The sequence below is a fragment of the Daktulosphaira vitifoliae genome, unplaced genomic scaffold, assembly GCF_025091365.1.
Source record: "Daktulosphaira vitifoliae isolate Bord-2020 unplaced genomic scaffold, ASM2509136v1 Scaffold_4, whole genome shotgun sequence".
NCBI classification, from domain to species: Eukaryota; Metazoa; Arthropoda; class Insecta; order Hemiptera; family Phylloxeridae; genus Daktulosphaira; species Daktulosphaira vitifoliae.
In genome coordinates, this window is record NW_026099575.1 from 42,322,712 (window position 1) to 42,341,962 (window position 19,251).

Below are 19,251 nucleotides of genomic sequence, written 5' to 3' on the forward strand. Positions count from 1 at the left end.
TTATTTACATAAGAAAAATATATTACTAATTCATACTTAAATTTTCATAAAAATAGATTATATCTAATAAAAAACAGAACAAATAAGTTCTATAATCAAATATTAAATTAATTGAATATCCGACTAAAATGCAACGTTATTCTTACTTGTAACAATTGTAAATTGCGGGTAATTTTTTTAAAGCATTATGGGAGTTTCACCTAAAAATGATGGGATATCCGAGATTAAAAGGTGCATCTGATATTCATGACTAAAGGTTAAAGGTGTAACCAGTAATGAAAAATAACTTCGCCCTTACTTGTTATTTATGATTCAAGAAATTTTATAAACGTGTAATAAGTAAAAAAAATCGTTTTTTTTATGCGATTCTTAAAAAATAAGTATCTATACAGAAGTACACATGCAAATAAGTTCGTAGAATATAAAATGAGAAAGACTATGTTATAAATAAATTAAGGAAAAGTTTTTACAGCTAGTAATATTATGTCATATATGAAACATTTTAAATTCAAAAAAAAATAAATAAATTCAAAAAACCTTCTTCTTCTTCAAAAAAAAACATAAAAACCAAGTTACAATTTTTTTAAAGTATTTAAGATTTTTTTTATTTTTGTATCAATTTTTTACTCTTTCAAATAAATAACAAATAAGCTATTCAATATAAAAAAACAAATTCCTCCTCGAAATTAGTACTGTCTTAAGTAAAATTATGTTTCAACTTTTAAAAAATAGTTAACTTACATGCTTGGCGATGAAGTTGAATAAAATAAGCTCGAACTTACTGTTTTCATAACTTTATAAAATATACCAGACATGTATAACAAAAGTAAAAAAATTATATTATTTTATAACGAAAATTTATATGCAAAATCAGTCATTCATGTGAATCGAATTAAAAGTCGATTGGTTAAAAAAATCTTGCAATGGATTTGATTCACTCAAATTAACGTTCTGGATTAAAGTCGTTAAGACAATAATTATGTTTTATTTAACTTTGTATTTTAATAACAGGAAATATTTTATTGTAGTATTATAAACAAAAAAACACTTTTGAAGTTTGTAGAGAAAATGTTTTTTTTCTCGAGATAATTGAGAAATAAAGTTTTATGTATTAACAATGCTTAATTCTCTAAAAAAAAAACATTGTAATTAATTTTCAGAGCAAAAGTTATTTCAAATTACATTTTCTATGTAAACAACGAATAATTGTTAGTAAAGATGAATCAAAAACACTAACTATACTAAAAATTACCTATTTTCAGTTATTCAGAGTTCGTGATGAACAAGACAATATTTCAAAAATTCGAATTACACAAATATTTTCTGTAAATTAAAAAAAAACGTATACAAAATAATAAAAGTTACAATTTGTGAGAAAAAACAGATCAAAGAAAAATGTCTTCCATAAAGAATATAAAGTGACAAGGCGACAAGAAGACTTGAGCCTAAATTTAAAAATAAAACTGCTAACTATTTTGGTAGTTTGACATAAAGAAAATAACTATAAGGTATTCTGACTTTAATATAAATGTTCCTATATTTCTTATAAAGTTGTAAATTATTCTTTCTTCTTAAAAGTTTACATGTATTTATCATCTAAACTAAAATAATTTATTTTAAAGCAGCAACTAAAAAACAAATGTTCTACATTAAACTAGAAATATGTCTTTGAAGAATCAATTGTTTTACATGTAGCAACTTTTTTGACATTGATTGTTGAAATCAATATCATTTTAACATCTTTGGTCGGTTAACGAATAACTAAAATTATTTAAAAATAATACAGAACACTTAAAATAAAAATGATACATAATAACAAAATTAATGGAATAAAAATAATTTAATTAAAAAAAAAATGAGGACAATAAGTAATGTAAATTTGTCAGGAAAGTAAGAATAATTTAAGTCATATTTTCTGTAAAATGTATTATAATTTTTCAATTTTACAACGATTATTCGATGAATCATAATACTAAAATTTATTCATCGGTACTTTTAAATGACCTTCTCATTGTAACATCCAACACACATTACCACTAAGTATAGCGTTAGACCGCAGTAACAGTGTATATACACGGTTTCTAAGTTAAGGGTACTACAGTAAGGACAAAGGCCAATATAAATGTTTGACTTAATTATAAATTACTATTACCCTGTATACTTTAAGTATGATTAATAGTTAATACATGTTTACAATACAAAATACTTAAAAGTACCTTGTTATTATGAGGTTCATATAATATTTCTTTAGTAATTTTAGGTTTTCGAACAGTAATATAGTTGTCTTAATTTTATATTAATACAGTATAACAAGTTTTCAACTAATAATCCTCGTAAAGATTGAAAAATTCTTATTTAATTTTCAATTTGAAAATTCCTTTAAAGTAATTGTACATGCATTGTTTTTTTGATAAATGCTCAATTTTTTAATTGGAATATACATTTAATATGATAGTAACACATATAAAGACCATATGAGACATATTCATTTAAAATAAAATTTTCTAATTATTCTAAGAGAGAAAATGAATTTACTCCATTTGAAAATAATTATTAGCCAAAAACCTGTTTTTAATAGAATCATTTTCTGAAAATTGACAACTTAATTTTGTTAGATTTGTAGTCAAATGTGTAACTTATTTAAAAAGTAAAAGAATAATCAAAAATCCTTAGATAAACATTACATTATAAACAAAGAGTCAAAGCCTAATTGGAGATTTTCCAAAAATAATAACAATAAACAATATATAAACACAAAGGACATTAAATGAATCTTTAAATCACTAATTAGTTTTAAGCCAATATGCTATAACAACAATTCTGACACAGTCATTTGTAGTTATTAAAGAAAAAGTCAAAAATTATTAAATAAAAACAATTAATTTAACAAAAAAAATTAAACATAATTAATTATATTTTTGGTTCACTTAATACGAATAATTTCAATATATATCAACACTTAATTAATTTAATATTAATGTAAAAACTAATTTTTAACAAAATTGATTTCTGTAATTTTATGTAAATAAATTCATTACATTTGTTTATGGCTTTTTAAAAAGTGATAATAAATTATTTTATGTTATGTATTAAAAAAATTATTTTTCATATCAACAATTAAACTCATTTAAAAAACTTTAATGTCTAATCTAAAAATAGGCAATAACAAGAAAATTTATCAATGCTTGCAAAAAAATGAAATCATGTATTGTCATAAATAGACTAATATACCGTATCAACTACTAGCAAAAAATATTAAGATAAAGCATAAAAAATTAATTTTCAAAATGGATATAAAATAAAAATAAAGATACTCGGTAAAATATTATCTAAAAAACATTTGGATGTAAAGAAAAAACTAAATTTTTTACTTTAATCTGAATAATTTAGTAAAAAAAACTAAAATACATTTTATTAATTTAACCACTATCATTAATTAAACTAAACTTTATGTTAAATATTTAACTTAAACAAGTTATGACTAAAAAGTTTCTCTCCCAATGATTTGTTTAAAAATGAAATTACATTTATTTTCATGAAGTATTTTCAATGTTTTCATTTTATCCGAACAAAAACATAACCTATAATACGCCTTTTTCGATCTCATTAAAAATAAAATCATTTTATGAATACTTCCATTTTTTAAATCCATTTAAATATAAAATATTCGTAACTTTTAATGAAAACTCAAAAACAATAAAAAATTAAAAATTTTTTTTTTTTGAGAAAACTAAACTAAATATTTAAGAAGTTTTTACTTTATCTTAAACAGAACAATATAAAAAGTAGTGACATACCTAGTGGAACAAAATTAACTGATAACTCTTGAACTAATTACACTGATGAAGAAGAAATTTTCATCACAAACGTAATCTTTACCAATTTTTCGCGCTGGTTTTAAATATGCAATTATATTTTTTCTATCAGTTTTAGTTTTTAAGATGATAATTAGTAAGAAACGAGTAATTTCACACAAAAAGAAAAAAATATTACTGGTTTTAATTTTTTATATGTATACAATAATCTATATAAAATTAAAATCCAAAAAATCATGTTCAATAAATTTTTCAGTATTTTAAAGTTGATTTTTAACTTTTTAAAAAAAAGTTGAAATTTTTTTCCATAACTTTTTTTTTATTATCTTGCAAAAAATTAACATCACAAAATAGAAAATTTTATGAATATTTAAGAAATAATTGGGTATTGTTTAGATTGATATGATGAGAAACTTATATAAATACATTAACAGACATTTTACGAGATAAGTTTAAAATTTTGTTAGAATTACTAGTATTTTTTCATTAATATAATTAATCATTTTAATAAAAATGTAAGCAATTAATTCTAAGCACTGAGATTCATAAAGTAAGTCTAAGTGTTTAAAAATATGGCACAGTTGACATTTTCAGATCTTAATTAGTTTTTAATTGTTTAAAAATAATAAAAAACATAGATTAAAATATAATTTAACAACTTATCAGAGGAAAACGTGAAAACAAAATACTAATAAAAAAGTATATTTATAAAAAATTTCAGACCAGTATTTCGGTAGTTATTGGCATTTTTTAACTAGTCGAGAGGAGTAGTGTAGTTCGTTTAAATCTAAAGATAAAAGTAAATAGACTAGCGCTCTGCGTTTAGTCATTATATTAGAGTTAATAACTTCCAAAATATTGGTCTAAAAGTTGTTATCGACCATTTGTTTTCTTAATTAGATTATTATCTATTAAATAAGTTAATTAATTATGATTGTTGTTTGTGTACATATGTTTGAAAAAAATAAAATTGACGCCTTTATAAGGTCTACGGATGAATATAAAAAATACATTAAGATTAATAAATTAAAAAATCATGTACTTAAAGAAACCAAAAAAAAAAGATTCTCAATATTTTTTTAATTAGTTCATAAAAATGAATCACTCTATATATTATTTTTAAAAATCTGAATAAATAATCGTAACTCAAAAACTAAATCAAAATACTTGACTAAATTTAATCACTAACTCATATCAGAAGTATTCAAGATTACTATTTAATTAGTAGATTAATTTTACATTTACGTGGCAAAGAAGACAACAACAATAAGCTACACAATTTACGATTCTTGTCCTTTGCAAAAAAAGGGAGAGGCCGCTTTACACTAAATAACTATTGATCCATAAAAAAAACTTAGGAAACGGCATTGTAAAATAAACACAAATGCTTTGTGCAGCGAAAGGCCTTATGATGTGACTTAAAACAGAATAAATTACACAAATAACATAATTGAAATTGCCATTTTTAATTAATTAAAATTAAATTTAGTATTTAATGTAAAAAATATTTTAATTCAATGAAAAAGATGTATTTTTCATAAAAAAATTAATACGACTTACATAAATTACTGCGAAAGAGAATTTTTTTTTTTCTATAATTATTTTTTTCTTATATAAGTTTGTCGAACAGAAAGGTTACTTACTTTGAATCCTTTATACCATTCTTTAATGGTTGCTTCGTCGTACCTGGTGTGCGACTTGAGGAAATCCATATCCTCTTTAGATAGTTTATCTTTGCTACCAAAACAGCCCATATTTCTATAAATGAAATATACATCTTTTTAAAAAGTAATTTATTTACAAATATATTTTTATGTATTTTATATAAGGTTAAATTTTTTTAACATAAAGTCTTCAAATTTAGAAATAGTTTTCAGTTCACAAAAAACGCTATGATGAGTATAAAAGCATGTTATTATCACCCTCAATTCATCACCGACAGTGGTAAATAGTGACGATCACGTGCTGCGTGTCAACTTAACATATTTAAATTGAAAACTTCCTGTAGAGTAGAAAAACTTCACGAGTTTTTGATTATCTATGACATTATAACTGTCAAAATTTCAATTTAAAAAAGGGAAAATTATTTTTTGAAAACATTGTTAAAACGAAATTTTAATTCATGAATGAGACAGAAAGTGATGGCAAGACTTGGGTATATTTAAGTGACATTTTAATATATTGTAATGTTCTGCACATTTATTCATATTTATTGATTGTAGGTATTCGTTCGTTATTATAGAAATAAATAATGAATGATATTCTAAACAGTAAGACACTAAGCATACTCACTATAAAATTAAATAAAATGAAATAAATTTAATCATTTTGGGAAAGCTAAAAAATATATATATATTTTTATGACTTTTTTATTTTATATAATTATTACTTAATTACTAATTAGTAATTATTACAAATAAATATGTGATAGAAAAAACTAAAGCCAGATTCGGAATTGGCGTCGAATTTCCATATGAAAATACATATAAAAATTGTAAACAAGAAAATGGTTGCCCTGTACTATTAATAATATATGACAAATTTTATTAAGTAGAATCTTTAATATTATTAATGAATTATGTAAGTACTTATGATACAAATGTGTTTTTTTTTGTGAAATCAAACTAATAAATTGGAAATTATTTTGACAGCCCCCTAAAATTGTTTATCATAAAAACTTAATAAATCTGGAAAGATGTAAACTGTAAACTCAGTTTCTATAAGTTTTATTTGAATAAATTATTAGGATCACGTTTATGACATTTGATACTCAGTTACTTTGAGCAAAAACAGCTTTCAATCATTTAACTAAACGTTTTTAACTAAAAGACGATAAAAATGTATGAATTGAAAATAGAAGCCAAATTTAACGACAAAATATTTTTGATAAATGAGTACAGAGTAATTACTAAATTAAAACTGAAAATTAAATTGCCATGGTTCTGAATACATTTTCTGTGACAATAAATAATTATACAATACATCTAAACACAAATTTATTTAATGTTATCAGAGTAATTAAGAACATTTATCACACTACAATGTATTACAATATTCTTGTCAAAAGTGTTAATTTATAGATTATATTTCACAAACAGAAATAACACTTTCTATAATTAATAAAAAGTTCAATTTAAAATCTAATAATTTAAATTAAAGAAATTATTATTATTATACATTTTGGCTTTTGGGTGGAGTAGTTATAATTAAAAAGCTAAACCTCTTAGTGAAAAATTGTCAGTATTCTGATAAGAATATTTATTTTAACAAATCACTAAGATCAATTAATAGACTTATAAGTAGGATTATTAAAAAAACAAAGCAATAATTTGGATACTAACTAAAGAATATATCCAATTTTGTTTCAAAGGTAACATTAATTTGTACTACTAATTTAAATTTTTTTATTTAAAAAATAAGATATGAAAACATATTATTTATCGTAATACAAATGATTGATCACTCGTAGTTAATATTTAAATTGATTTTTAAATTTATAATTTTAATTTAGATTAAAATTTAATTTGTCTATGTAATGTAAACCACGACACAACGCAAACTTAATATTATTTGAAATGTCAATTACTGAATTTAACTGTCATTTTCCCAGTTTTTAAATTGCACTTAAAATGTAGCTTTATACAAACGTACAAATATAAATCGTTGTTGCCATTTATCTGTCAGGCAATCCGGAACAAGAGTGCAATTATTTATTGCTAATCTAATGTGGTAGTATACAACAATTATATTTTGAATATATGTGCCCGTACTTAGAATACGAATGTTAAACTAATGAACCTGCACTGAGCACAATAAAATTAACATAACATTTGTTTTGGCTAAAGGGAGAACTCCTATGAAAATTTAATTTTATACTACCTGTAGCGACCATGGAACGATCGAGAATCTTCGCGATAGATAGGCAACACAAAATGCATATACGCGCGTATTTTCTCGGTCGCCCCATAAAAGAATATTCTAGAACACTACACACTATAAAACGGCGAGTCAATCAACCAATCAGTCATAAGTTAGTTCGCCACAAGCAGACAGTACACGTAGTGCATGCATATATTGTAAATATTCTAAAAGTGTTTAAATAATAAACAGTCTATCATTTTTCTCTTTTTTACGTAAATCGGTGTTTTTTATTTATTGTTTAATCAATACGCGAAACACCAAACTACCAATTAAACTTAGTAAAAACATATTGCTTATGTATAGTTAATATTTCTAGGTAGTTATTATGCCAATAAATGATATCTTTTATACAGAAATCTATGATAATTATTAGTATAATAAAATATAATTTATCTTTTATTTTACTTTTGAGATACGAATGATAAATTAACCAGGTCAAGTGGTAGGTTCATAACATTAGCATATAGAACAATAATCATTATATGAGTGCCATTAATTGAGATGAACCTACTTATTATCCACTGAATATAATATTTAAATAATCAAGATATTTAATTTCATTAATAGAAGAAATAATTCAATAATAAATTTTACTTAAAAAGTTTAAATACATAATAAAATATCATGTCATGATTAACGCTCAAATAAATTAATAATTAAAATAATGAATACTATCTAGATGAATTATAAGTCTTCAAGAATTTACGAAAAACTAGTATCATTTAGTTAATCCCCATTATACTATTTCCATACAAAACTGAATATTTCAATCTAATAGAGAATCAACTCTGATTTCTAATCACTTTTTAATATTACTCTTGTAAACCACTAATTGAAATTTTTCCTACGGATATCCAATGCCAACGTTCACTTATTAATAAAAAATTACAATACACGAAGCAGTCCATAAAGACAATTGAACAACAATCGACCACACAAGGGAGTATTAAAACAATAATGTAATCATGAAATATTGAAAAAAGAATTTTACAAGGCCATCGCGTGGGCGACGTTATTTCGGCAAAGGTAACTAACGTTCATTCTATTTATGTTTTTATAAAATTTTTTCTGAAACATTAACACGAATGAAATTCAAAAGTTTACTCTTTAAATTAATATTATTTCGACGAGTAACTTTATTCGAGTTCAAAAGACTACTTCGCTAATGGATATTTAACTTGTAGTCATTAAATGCTACAAGTTTATTGTAGTTTAGACAACATAAGATATAATAAGCGATTAATGATGATAAAACAGTGGCATGTCTACATAAAGAGCTACCCTAGGAAACTGCAGCAGAACACTATAATAAGGANTAGGAAACTGCAGCAGAACACTATAATAAGGACGTCACAATTTGGGGGCATATCGACCAGAGATGCGTTCCAAAAACATTTTATCAAAGTTCAAATAATACCAAGTAAATATAATTGGAACATTAATTATTATTGAACACATAACAATCACTGATATCAGATGGCTTGTAAATATAATTTTGTAATGACCATATATGTTATATATATAAATTTATACATAATACACTAGTTTTAAAGAAAAACTGTTTAAATTTATTTTTTAATGTATTAATGTTTCTGTATTTATCTTTTTCTAATTACTGGAATATATGAGAATTTCATTCGTGTAATTTCACTAAACTATAAATAATTTTAGTTTCACAGGTCTTTATCATTTCCGAAAAAATAATAAAAATAAATTAAATTTCTTTATGCCTTAAAAATTATTTTTATACATTTTTTTTACTTTGAGGGGAGTGTTTTTCATGTTTTCATGTTGTGATGGCAAATATGGCGCCAAATAAATATAGCTCCTGGGCATTAAAACCTAAAATACACTACTCCATATAAATTTATATCTTTATAATATTATGTATTAATAGATATTTTAGATTAATATTTAGGAAAATTAGAACATATAAAGCGATGTAATCAATAGATAATCGTGTCTGCATGTTAAATGTTTAACGATGTGTCTTATACGTCACTGCTTGGCAACCAATCAAAATGCTAAGCTTGTATTGGTATTTTATACGAGTGAAAATACTAACGATGTTATAAAATGAGAGTGATATAAGTGTTAACATTCAATAGAATGCCAACAATAAGCCGTATTGACTAAGAGTAAGAAGTTTTTAGAACATTACAAGGTTTTAATACTGAAAGTACATTGCGTAGTAATTGTATCCTGCTAATTATTATCGGGTAGTTATCTAAATTATCAACATATTCTACTATTTCTTTCTAGGAATTTGTTGGCGCTGTGGAAAGATGAAAGAAATTTCCTAGTTCCCAATTGTATACCCGTTGAAGGTTTATAAACTTTAAGCTTGTATTCTTTGCAAATCCAGTCATATAATATACAAAAACAGAAGGTTATATTTATTGAATTATATTATCACCGCAGAGTAAATATTAAATATACCGTATATGAACATAATAATCTGTAATATAAGTATAGTGGAATATTAAATGTAACTTGACTAAAAACCTATTTTAAAAGGCGTTGGTCAGAAAATAAAAACACGAGTAAAAAACACAATTTCCTGCTAGTAAAGAATTTATAATTTTACTTGTATGAAGTTTTTAAATAATCTAGTCTGGGCGTTTGGAGAAACACTGTCTTTAAATTTAAATTTAAAATACACTAGGTGAAGACATTGAAGACCTTGTCAGTTATTGTGGCACGTCACAATTATTTTCCGTCATCGTCGTATGAGATCGAACTTGACACACATAAAAAACGTAATTTAATAATCGGAGGATATACATGCGCCAAATTCGCATGCATAATATAACTGCATACACCATTTCTCTTGTTTTCGACAAATTCAAAATAATTGTGATTTAAAAGCCAAAAAGTTATTACGGTGTAGACGAAATTTCGCAGTTATTTTTAATTTATATGTTCAAAGAATATTTTACACGCTATCCCGGCAGAATAAGAACAAAAATAATAAGAACAAAAAATTCAGACCTTGTATATAATTAATACACGATAAAATACTACTAGGTGTGATACACGCAGAAACGTCAAAATGAGCACTTACTCGCAATCACAAAGGGCGACGTTAATAAAAATCTTTCTCTATGAACAATATCATACATGACAGCACATCAAATTCATTTAGTAATGAGAGTTATTTAATACATAACTACTGGGTGATAAATTTTCTACATTAATATTTTTTAATTAGAACCAGTTTGTTTGCATTCGTGTCAAATTCAACAAGTTATAATGTAATTATAACAAAGAAGCGTAATGATTTCACTTTTTTCTGAACGTTAAAAATAATTGTTAATTTTTTTAGCGTATAAAATATTATCGCGAAAACAAACACCAAAATAGATATGACATAACTTATTATACACAGGTACGTGGAAGAAACATCTAAATTATGGTAAAGTCGACTAGCGTAAGTTATTAATTAAACCGCCTACAGCAATTATAAACTACATACATACTATAATTGTTGTTATTATAATTATTACCATACTGTCGCAATAACGCAATCGACAGTCCGTGTGTTATATTACAACTTACATGCATATATTACACAGTTAATTGATGATTAATATTATAGAGCCTTAACGGTTTTAATTAAAAAACTACATAATTAAAATACAACTAAAAAAATGCGTTTAATTTAATGGGGAGATGTCACAAAATACTTTGTATCACAGCACCAATTAAGTAGAAGCAAACAACGATGTAATATCCACGCCATAATATCCAGTAATTATTTTAAAGGCATCCATAATAAAGTTGTACAACTCAAGTGCCAATAGCTATGTAACGACATTACGTTTATAAAGCAATTTATTAAAATATCAATAGGAACATAATTTTTTTCGGCTGACGACAATTGTTTTTGGTCATCTAGAAAATTTGTAGATAACACATTTTTCGAATAAATTGCTAAATTTTAAAGATTAATATTTTATGTGAAGTTTGTTACAACCAACCGAAAAATAAAATGTTTTATGGACACTTAAGCTATGAAATTTTTAGACTTTATAACGATAATAACGATAAAAATGATAGAGATAAAAATCATTAAAGATTTTAATGTGCGAATATACACTCAGTGGAGCAAAGAGCACTAAATGAATAGCTAATTTTGAACGTTATTTAATTAATATCTGCGGGTTCGCCAATGAAAAGGTCTTTAACTTGAATACGTTTTATTTAATTTGCCCGACCGACTAACTTTGAAGTGCGTTTTAAAACTACCCGTGAAGATACGTCATACGCATTACAAAGAAAACACGGGGAAAGATATGACAAATCATCTGTTAGAACTTACGCGGTACAAGTATAACTTGTGATTCAAAAAAGAACGTTAAGTGATTTAACCAAAAAATTTTAGCATCAAGAAGAAATGAGTCGATTAGAAAGTTTAAAAATACTAGAAGAGCAACAATTATAGACAGCAAACACATATTTTCAAAGAACGTTTCTTTTTTGCCTAAGATAAAAGTAATTCAAATATAAATGTGGATCACAAAACAAACACATAAAAGTATGGCTAGGGTATATTTGCACTAGCGTTGAGTAAACTAACTAACATCATAAAATAAAATAAGAAAACGTATCAGGTCGTGAGCTTTTATTTCTGAAACAAAGCGATACGTTACTGTTTGACTGTGTTTGCATTTTCCTTAGCTTCTTAACAACAACTGTCATACGACAAGTACTAACGTTGAAAGAGTCTCAACATTACTGTCACGTCCTCGTGTTACTACAACTTACTTGAAATTAACTTTGTAGGTTTATTCAGATGGATGTAAATAAAGATCATTTTATTTGTTAAAGCGATTATTACATTTCAAAGGATTATATAGTACTCGTTGTACTATAAATTCAAGTTTATTATGTATATAGATATATATGTATTTTTATTTAGGTCTAAGAGCATTTTATTGACATTCTAAGAATATCTTGATCGTACATGATATTGTTATGCACGCCAAACACATGCAAAATGAAGAATAAGGTAAAATAACATCGCGTGATAAAATTCAACACGACGTCTTACACCACTATGAAGACCGAATTAATAAAAAAAAAAAGAGAAATTAATGAATGTTACTGTAATGAAGTTAAACGAATGTGTGGTTGATTGCGTTTCTTATGACCACATATTTTTATTTAGGCTAAATTTTAATTAAACTTACGCAACGGTTATTTTACAGTTCAAAATTGACAATGTTTAATGCAAAGTATTTTTAATAAAAATACGTTGCTCAATACAAACACATTTTCATAACACGCTATGAATACAGACAAACATTTGCAATGATAACACTATTGTGGTACTAATACATTTTATTGATTCAAATAACCATTATACGCGTGTAGAGCTTAATACTACTGTAAGTGCAGCAATTAACTGTCATTATCTAAATATAATATGGTGAATATTATAAAACGATTAAAATACATTGATTAGGTAAATCATCAATGATATAACAATTTTTTATTTATTATTTACATAAATTTCTTTAATGGAAATTTATGTGAATAAATCAGAAAGTTAGAACACGTTTTTAACAAATGTAAAATTCAAAAATGAAACTCGACTTTTTTTCGATATTTAGTAACATTTACAAATCCAATAACAACCACCGATTATTCTATTATGTTTCAAGTTCAGCTTCACTTACTTCACACGGGCATTTTGGTAATATTATTACTTAAACTCTTTATAGCTTAATTAAACTACACTACAGATTTAGAATACGAAAGACGTGGTGGTATATTATTTTAGTCACGAATAATATCTCTCGGGACCAAACAGAAGTGGCTCTTATTCTCTGACAGAGAATAGCAAACGGCTGTTATGACAGGGAGAAACGTGACGAATAACATATATCTGTGCAGTATACATGGTCTACAATTAATGCAATAAACGGTAGATAGTAAATGACTATTGTTCCATCAGCAGGTGAGTGTTCGACGAAAACATATGCGACTATATCGAAACTTCATATCTGGATACGTGACCAAAATGCTACACCGCGTCAACAATTATGTTTCAATAAAATACTCTGCAAGAGGTGGTTTTTTAATAATAAAATATTTGCGTACAAGGACTGTTTTTTATCAAGCATTGACAATCATCAACGTAGGTCTGTTTACCTATAGACAGACCTTCGTTGATGGGTATTAATGTTTGTTCGAGTTCATCCATTCTGTATTTGACTGACTGCTAAGTAATAATACATGAACACTGACGCAACACATGCGAATGAGCTTTGTGACAGCAGCAGATCTGATAACACCGATGGAATTCCATTGTGTGTCAACTGAACGCATGAACCATATAAGAGTATCACGGGCGTATTAGTAATAAAAAAGGATAAACTTTAGGAATTATTTTAAAACATTAAAACGTTCACATTTGTTTCAGCTGTAGTAAAATTGCTTTTTTAATAAACTTTATACACATGGCACATAAAAAAATGGTTTCATCGTGCGAGTAGGCGTCTGTAGCACTTACTTTCAAAAAGGAAGAAGGTATTTAATGTGACTTTTACTTTACATTCGGTAATAAAATAAGAACAGTATAGTGTCAGTAGTAAAATTATTTTACAACACGAGCGCTTTACTATTGGAAAATTAATACACATAAGATAAATGTTTTTTTTTTAAACAAAATCGACGTATCAAATTCAAACAAGAAAACACGATTTTGTAAAATATCAAATAATAAAGACGATCACACGTTGAGGTTCTCATCAATCAATAGAATACAAACCTATACAAGTACAACGTCAGTCAAGATATTTCATGTATTTGAGCGAATACAACTTAGTTGTACGAAACATAAACATAAATTACATCACTACTAAATTTGGGTAGGAATTTGGAAAGCACTCAAATAATTAGCTATCTCAATCAGCCTTTATAATTTGCATATACATAACGTACTAAATAAACAAACGGCAGTCATGAATTTATTCTTAGTTTAATGTTGAGGGTAAAAATCTGCGTTTAAAGCAGATGCGGCATGAATATTTTAAAAAATTGGATAACTCCGTGAAAATTATCCAAATTTTATTTTTTTTTTTTACATTCGCACAGATCTAATATTTAATCTTCAAACCATTGCCGAACTTAAGACGGAAAGTAAACGTATGTTTGGTGAAATTATCGGGAACGTCTCTGCTAGAGCGATCGTCAACTGCAGCGAGCAGATAGTTGACTGCCAAAACTCCCTAAGTGATCATATGCCAGATGTATTTTTTCACCATTAAAACAGAAATCTTTGTGAATATGAAAAAAATATAATTACTTATGCCTCGTCCTGTTTTACAAATCTAAAGCGAATCCATAATCAGTTCCATTTAAATTACTAATTCCAACTTTATTTTTGTAATCAACTCATAATTTTACCACAATCAACATGATATGATGAATCATTTATAAAAATATTGTAAATAATTACAATAACAATAATGAAACAAAAATGTATATAGTTGGAGCACTTTATTTTTTCTTATTCATTGGTTATAAATAAAGCGTCGTCAAAAAAGCTTACCAATTTCTAATTCAGAGACAATGAATCATTGTAAAAATGCAGACATAGAAATGACGATTCATGGTAAAACGTTTAAAAATATAATAACGAAAAAGCAACTACAAACTTTGGCAAAAACGCCTACCGTCCACGAGTTAATTTTTTTCCTTAGAATTACACACTATTATATTAGGCATTTGACACGAATGGAATTGTGTGATGATACTTAAATATAGGCGCTGTCAAAAAAAATGAATGGCCATAAACCAACTCGACCGTTATAACATGACTTCAAAAAAAAAAAAATAAAAACGGAAATTTTAGATCTGTAATAAGCCCACGGATATTATACAAATGACATAGTACTGCTGTTTCTATAAGTTTCAGTTGTGTCATATGAACATGAAAACCATTTATTCAATTTGTCTTTTGTTGGTGATTATTGTTTTACATGAAAAATCCATTGCTGTATGTCGGTCAACCTTATAAATAATAAAAAAATCGCATGATAAATATTTATGAAATTTTAAATATAGCGTGACCGCAACATTACAAAGTCACAGTCCCTTGGACATTTCACTTGGTCATAACCGGAAGACGGAACAGTAAAAAATTACATCGAACAGTATAAAGTAATAAGGGCGAATTTTACATTTTATTACTACTNTCGAACAGTATAAAGTAATAAGGGCGAATTTTACATTTTATTACTACTATGATTACAATTTAATTCGCAATGCCGTCGAATAATTGTTATAAAGACATTAGAGCTTTTCGATGTTGGTCAACTAGTCGCGTTACCANCTATGATTACAATTTAATTCGCAATGCCGTCGAATAATTGTTATAAAGACATTAGAGCTTTTCGATGTTGGTCAACTAGTCGTTACTACTACCACGTCGAAATCGATGACATAATAAAGAACTACGATTATTATTTATTAATTTTANACTACCACGTCGAAATCGATGACATAATAAAGAACTACGATTATTATTTATTAATTTTACAATGCGCAGCATGTTGAAACGTCGGTTATTTATCATGTTACCTGTAGAACACAGTCACACGAATGTGGGCTTTTTAAAACCATTCTTATTTTATATATTAACGAGTAAACACGCCAAACGAAAAATAGTTGATAAAATTTGCATTATCAAAACACGACGTTTTGTTTGAAATAGCTAATTTTAATTTTATATTAATTGCGGCAAATTAAATGAAATTGGTTCAATATTGTTTAATAAAAAACGTATGGGCAAGTTTTGAAATGTAAAAAAAAACTCAATAAAACATTAGTTTTTACAGAAAAACGAACCGTTCGTTGAATATTTAATAAGAAAAGAGGTCGACGACGCATTGTGCGCAGAATATAAAAATCTATAATCAGCAATACGTATTAAAAATATCTCAATAAAGTTATAACGTCACGATTATTTAAAATACGACATCTTATAGCTTTATGAGATTTTGACACTAAGCAACATAAACCGAACGATTGAAAAATTAAGCGATGATTTTTTTTATATTTACAATAAACATTACTTTTAATCAATTAAATTAATTTTAGAAAATTGTTTTTGTTAAAAAATTAAAAAGTTTTTTCACGAAAAAAAAAAAGTCACAAAAACTTTAATATATACCAATAAAAGAGAGTATAAAATAAAAATACACGTTAATTGATGGAGACATTTTAAGAAAAAAAAAAATTACATTCTGAAATTTGTCAGGAACAAATAAAAAATTACACGTTGGGTAAAACCTTCCGTATGCTTTCGATCGATTCTCGGTCGCCATTCTCAGATAATCTCTCGGCGGTCAAATATGCTAAATTGGTTTTATGATAACGATTAGCCTCCTCTTCGATATTACCTGAATCCATTTAATCGAAATAGACTCTACGGGTTTTTTCCGGAAATCTGAGCGACAATCGATAATAGGGGTGAACGCGAGTAGCACCGCGGGATTGCCGCCTACACCGTCAGAACTCTCACCTCGACCCACCCACCCGCCAGTTACTCACAGCTCAAGAGAACCATGACAGTTCCTTGGGTGCAAAAAGGGGTACAACGTTCGCGTGAGTTTAAAAGTACTTCGCACTCACCTGTAGTATAGGCTTAAGGTGAACTATATTTATGACGTCGTCCCGTTGCACAACCTAATGAACAACAACAACAACCGTGATTACTGTACAGATTTTACGCTTGTTACGTTATGAAGATTAATGGCAGTGACAACGGCCTCTGTTTCTTCAGAATGACACGTTCTCGGCACGGCAGCGGGCAGGTACAGCGGGACGGACGTAGCAGTACGGGGACTGGACGAAAGACAGCAATAATAACATGCTACACATCACCACCATCGAACGGTCGATATACACAACGCGTTATGATCGGGCGTCGTCGTCAACGGCTGACACGTTCAATAATGTAATACAAAACAACAATATCAATTAGAGCTGACGAAATTTGCTGGTATAAAAATATTCGAAGATAAATTATGTCCGCAGAGTAGGAAAGATGAGAGCGCGTGATGGACAGTGTGCTTAGGAGCCGCGACCACAAACAAACGGCACACTAAACGACGGGACGCGCGCCGACTATAGCACAGCACAACACACTGTAGAGGATAACACTAGGTGACCGAGTGGCCCGGCGCGCCACGACGCGGGTGTTGCTGGCGTTCCGCGCGGCGGCGGCGACTCACCAGTCGGGCGCTACTCTCCTCTTTCCCCCTGAACAGCATCACGACGTGTGCGCTCCTTTAATAATATAATGCATCGCGATACAGCTAGTTAGATACACTAATAGGTGATTGAATAGGAGAGTACGCGGTTCACGAAGATTAAACGACACATAACATATTCAATGCACACGGCACTTTTTTATTTTGTAANATTCAATGCACACGGCACTTTTTTATTTTGTAAAAGCCAATCAACGTAGAAATACATTTAAACGAATTTCTTTAAACGATTCAGTTCGATCAACTGACACATCTTTCCGCGTTATCGAGTGTCGACGACACGCTGCAGGTTAGGGATGAGGTCAAGGAAACGAGGCGGAGAGGGTCGTTTAACATGTTGCTCCGTAGAAAAAAAGTAAACGTTTTTTTTTTCATTCGATGTACGGACCAGACAATTCGTTGCAACAGGCGTCGATAAACGAAACACTTACTAGACGACGTGAGGTCAAATGTGTGCTGGTTAAACCACTAATACCATTTCATCCAAAAAGTGTATCGGACGACCAATTGAAATACCGAAGCAAATGTTTAAAAAAAATTTGTTCGCGTAGATAACAATCTACGAGGGCAATATAAGAAAAAACACAAGATTAGGTTGGTTACACGAAAATAAGAAGTAACAAGTGAGACTAAAACTAATTTGGACGGGCATCGAAAAGCAAATACCACCACTTAACTTATTGCCCGTCCTCGTTTTTCGCGATACCATTAAAGAAATATCCATTTTATTAATTGAAAAAAATTAATTGGAGTCTAAATTTCGATATCAAATTTTAATTTTAAAAGCCAAAATCGACAACTGGTAGGATACAAAAAAAAAACAGTAAAATACATTCGCAATATATTATCAAGTTATATTATAACTTTTTACATAAGCAGCAATAAATCCTAAGGTTACATTGCGTGTTTACTTTCTTCTTTACATAAACGATAAGATTTAATTAGACTTATGTAAATGTCATATATCGCTACCCATTTAGTATTTGCATAAAAGATAAAAAAAATATATAGTACACAGATTTAAGTCATCAAGTTGTTGGCGGATTCAAAATTGTAAAAAATAAGAGATGTACACAATGGAAATTCATTTCTAAATGCTACTTTAATTGTAAACATTACAATCACTTTTTCTCTCGAGTTGTTTAGTAATAAGCAGTCTAGTTTACTGTTCAGATGATACAGAACTTTTCATTATTAATATACTAAGCAAAAGTAAAATACTACGAGTAACC

General features: G+C 27.4%; 2 protein-coding genes across 4 annotated transcripts in view; both read right to left on the reverse strand.

The window, feature by feature from the left end:
• Positions 1–19,251, reverse strand: part of LOC126905998 (neurocalcin homolog) — a 53,688-nt gene that overhangs the window by 8,918 nt on the left and 25,519 nt on the right. The window lies entirely within an intron of this gene.
• LOC126905990 (neuronal calcium sensor 2) overlaps positions 1–19,251 on the reverse strand; it is a 49,106-nt gene that overhangs the window by 4,368 nt on the left and 25,487 nt on the right. For 2 of the 3 annotated variants that reach the window (XM_050686211.1, XM_050686210.1), the window contains exon 3: positions 5,459–5,573. In XM_050686211.1, the coding sequence (XP_050542168.1) occupies positions 5,459–5,573 (115 nt within the window). Of the gene's footprint in view, positions 1–5,458; positions 5,574–17,378; positions 17,931–19,251 lie in introns of those variants that run through there. The other variant, XM_050686212.1, reaches the window with a different exon arrangement.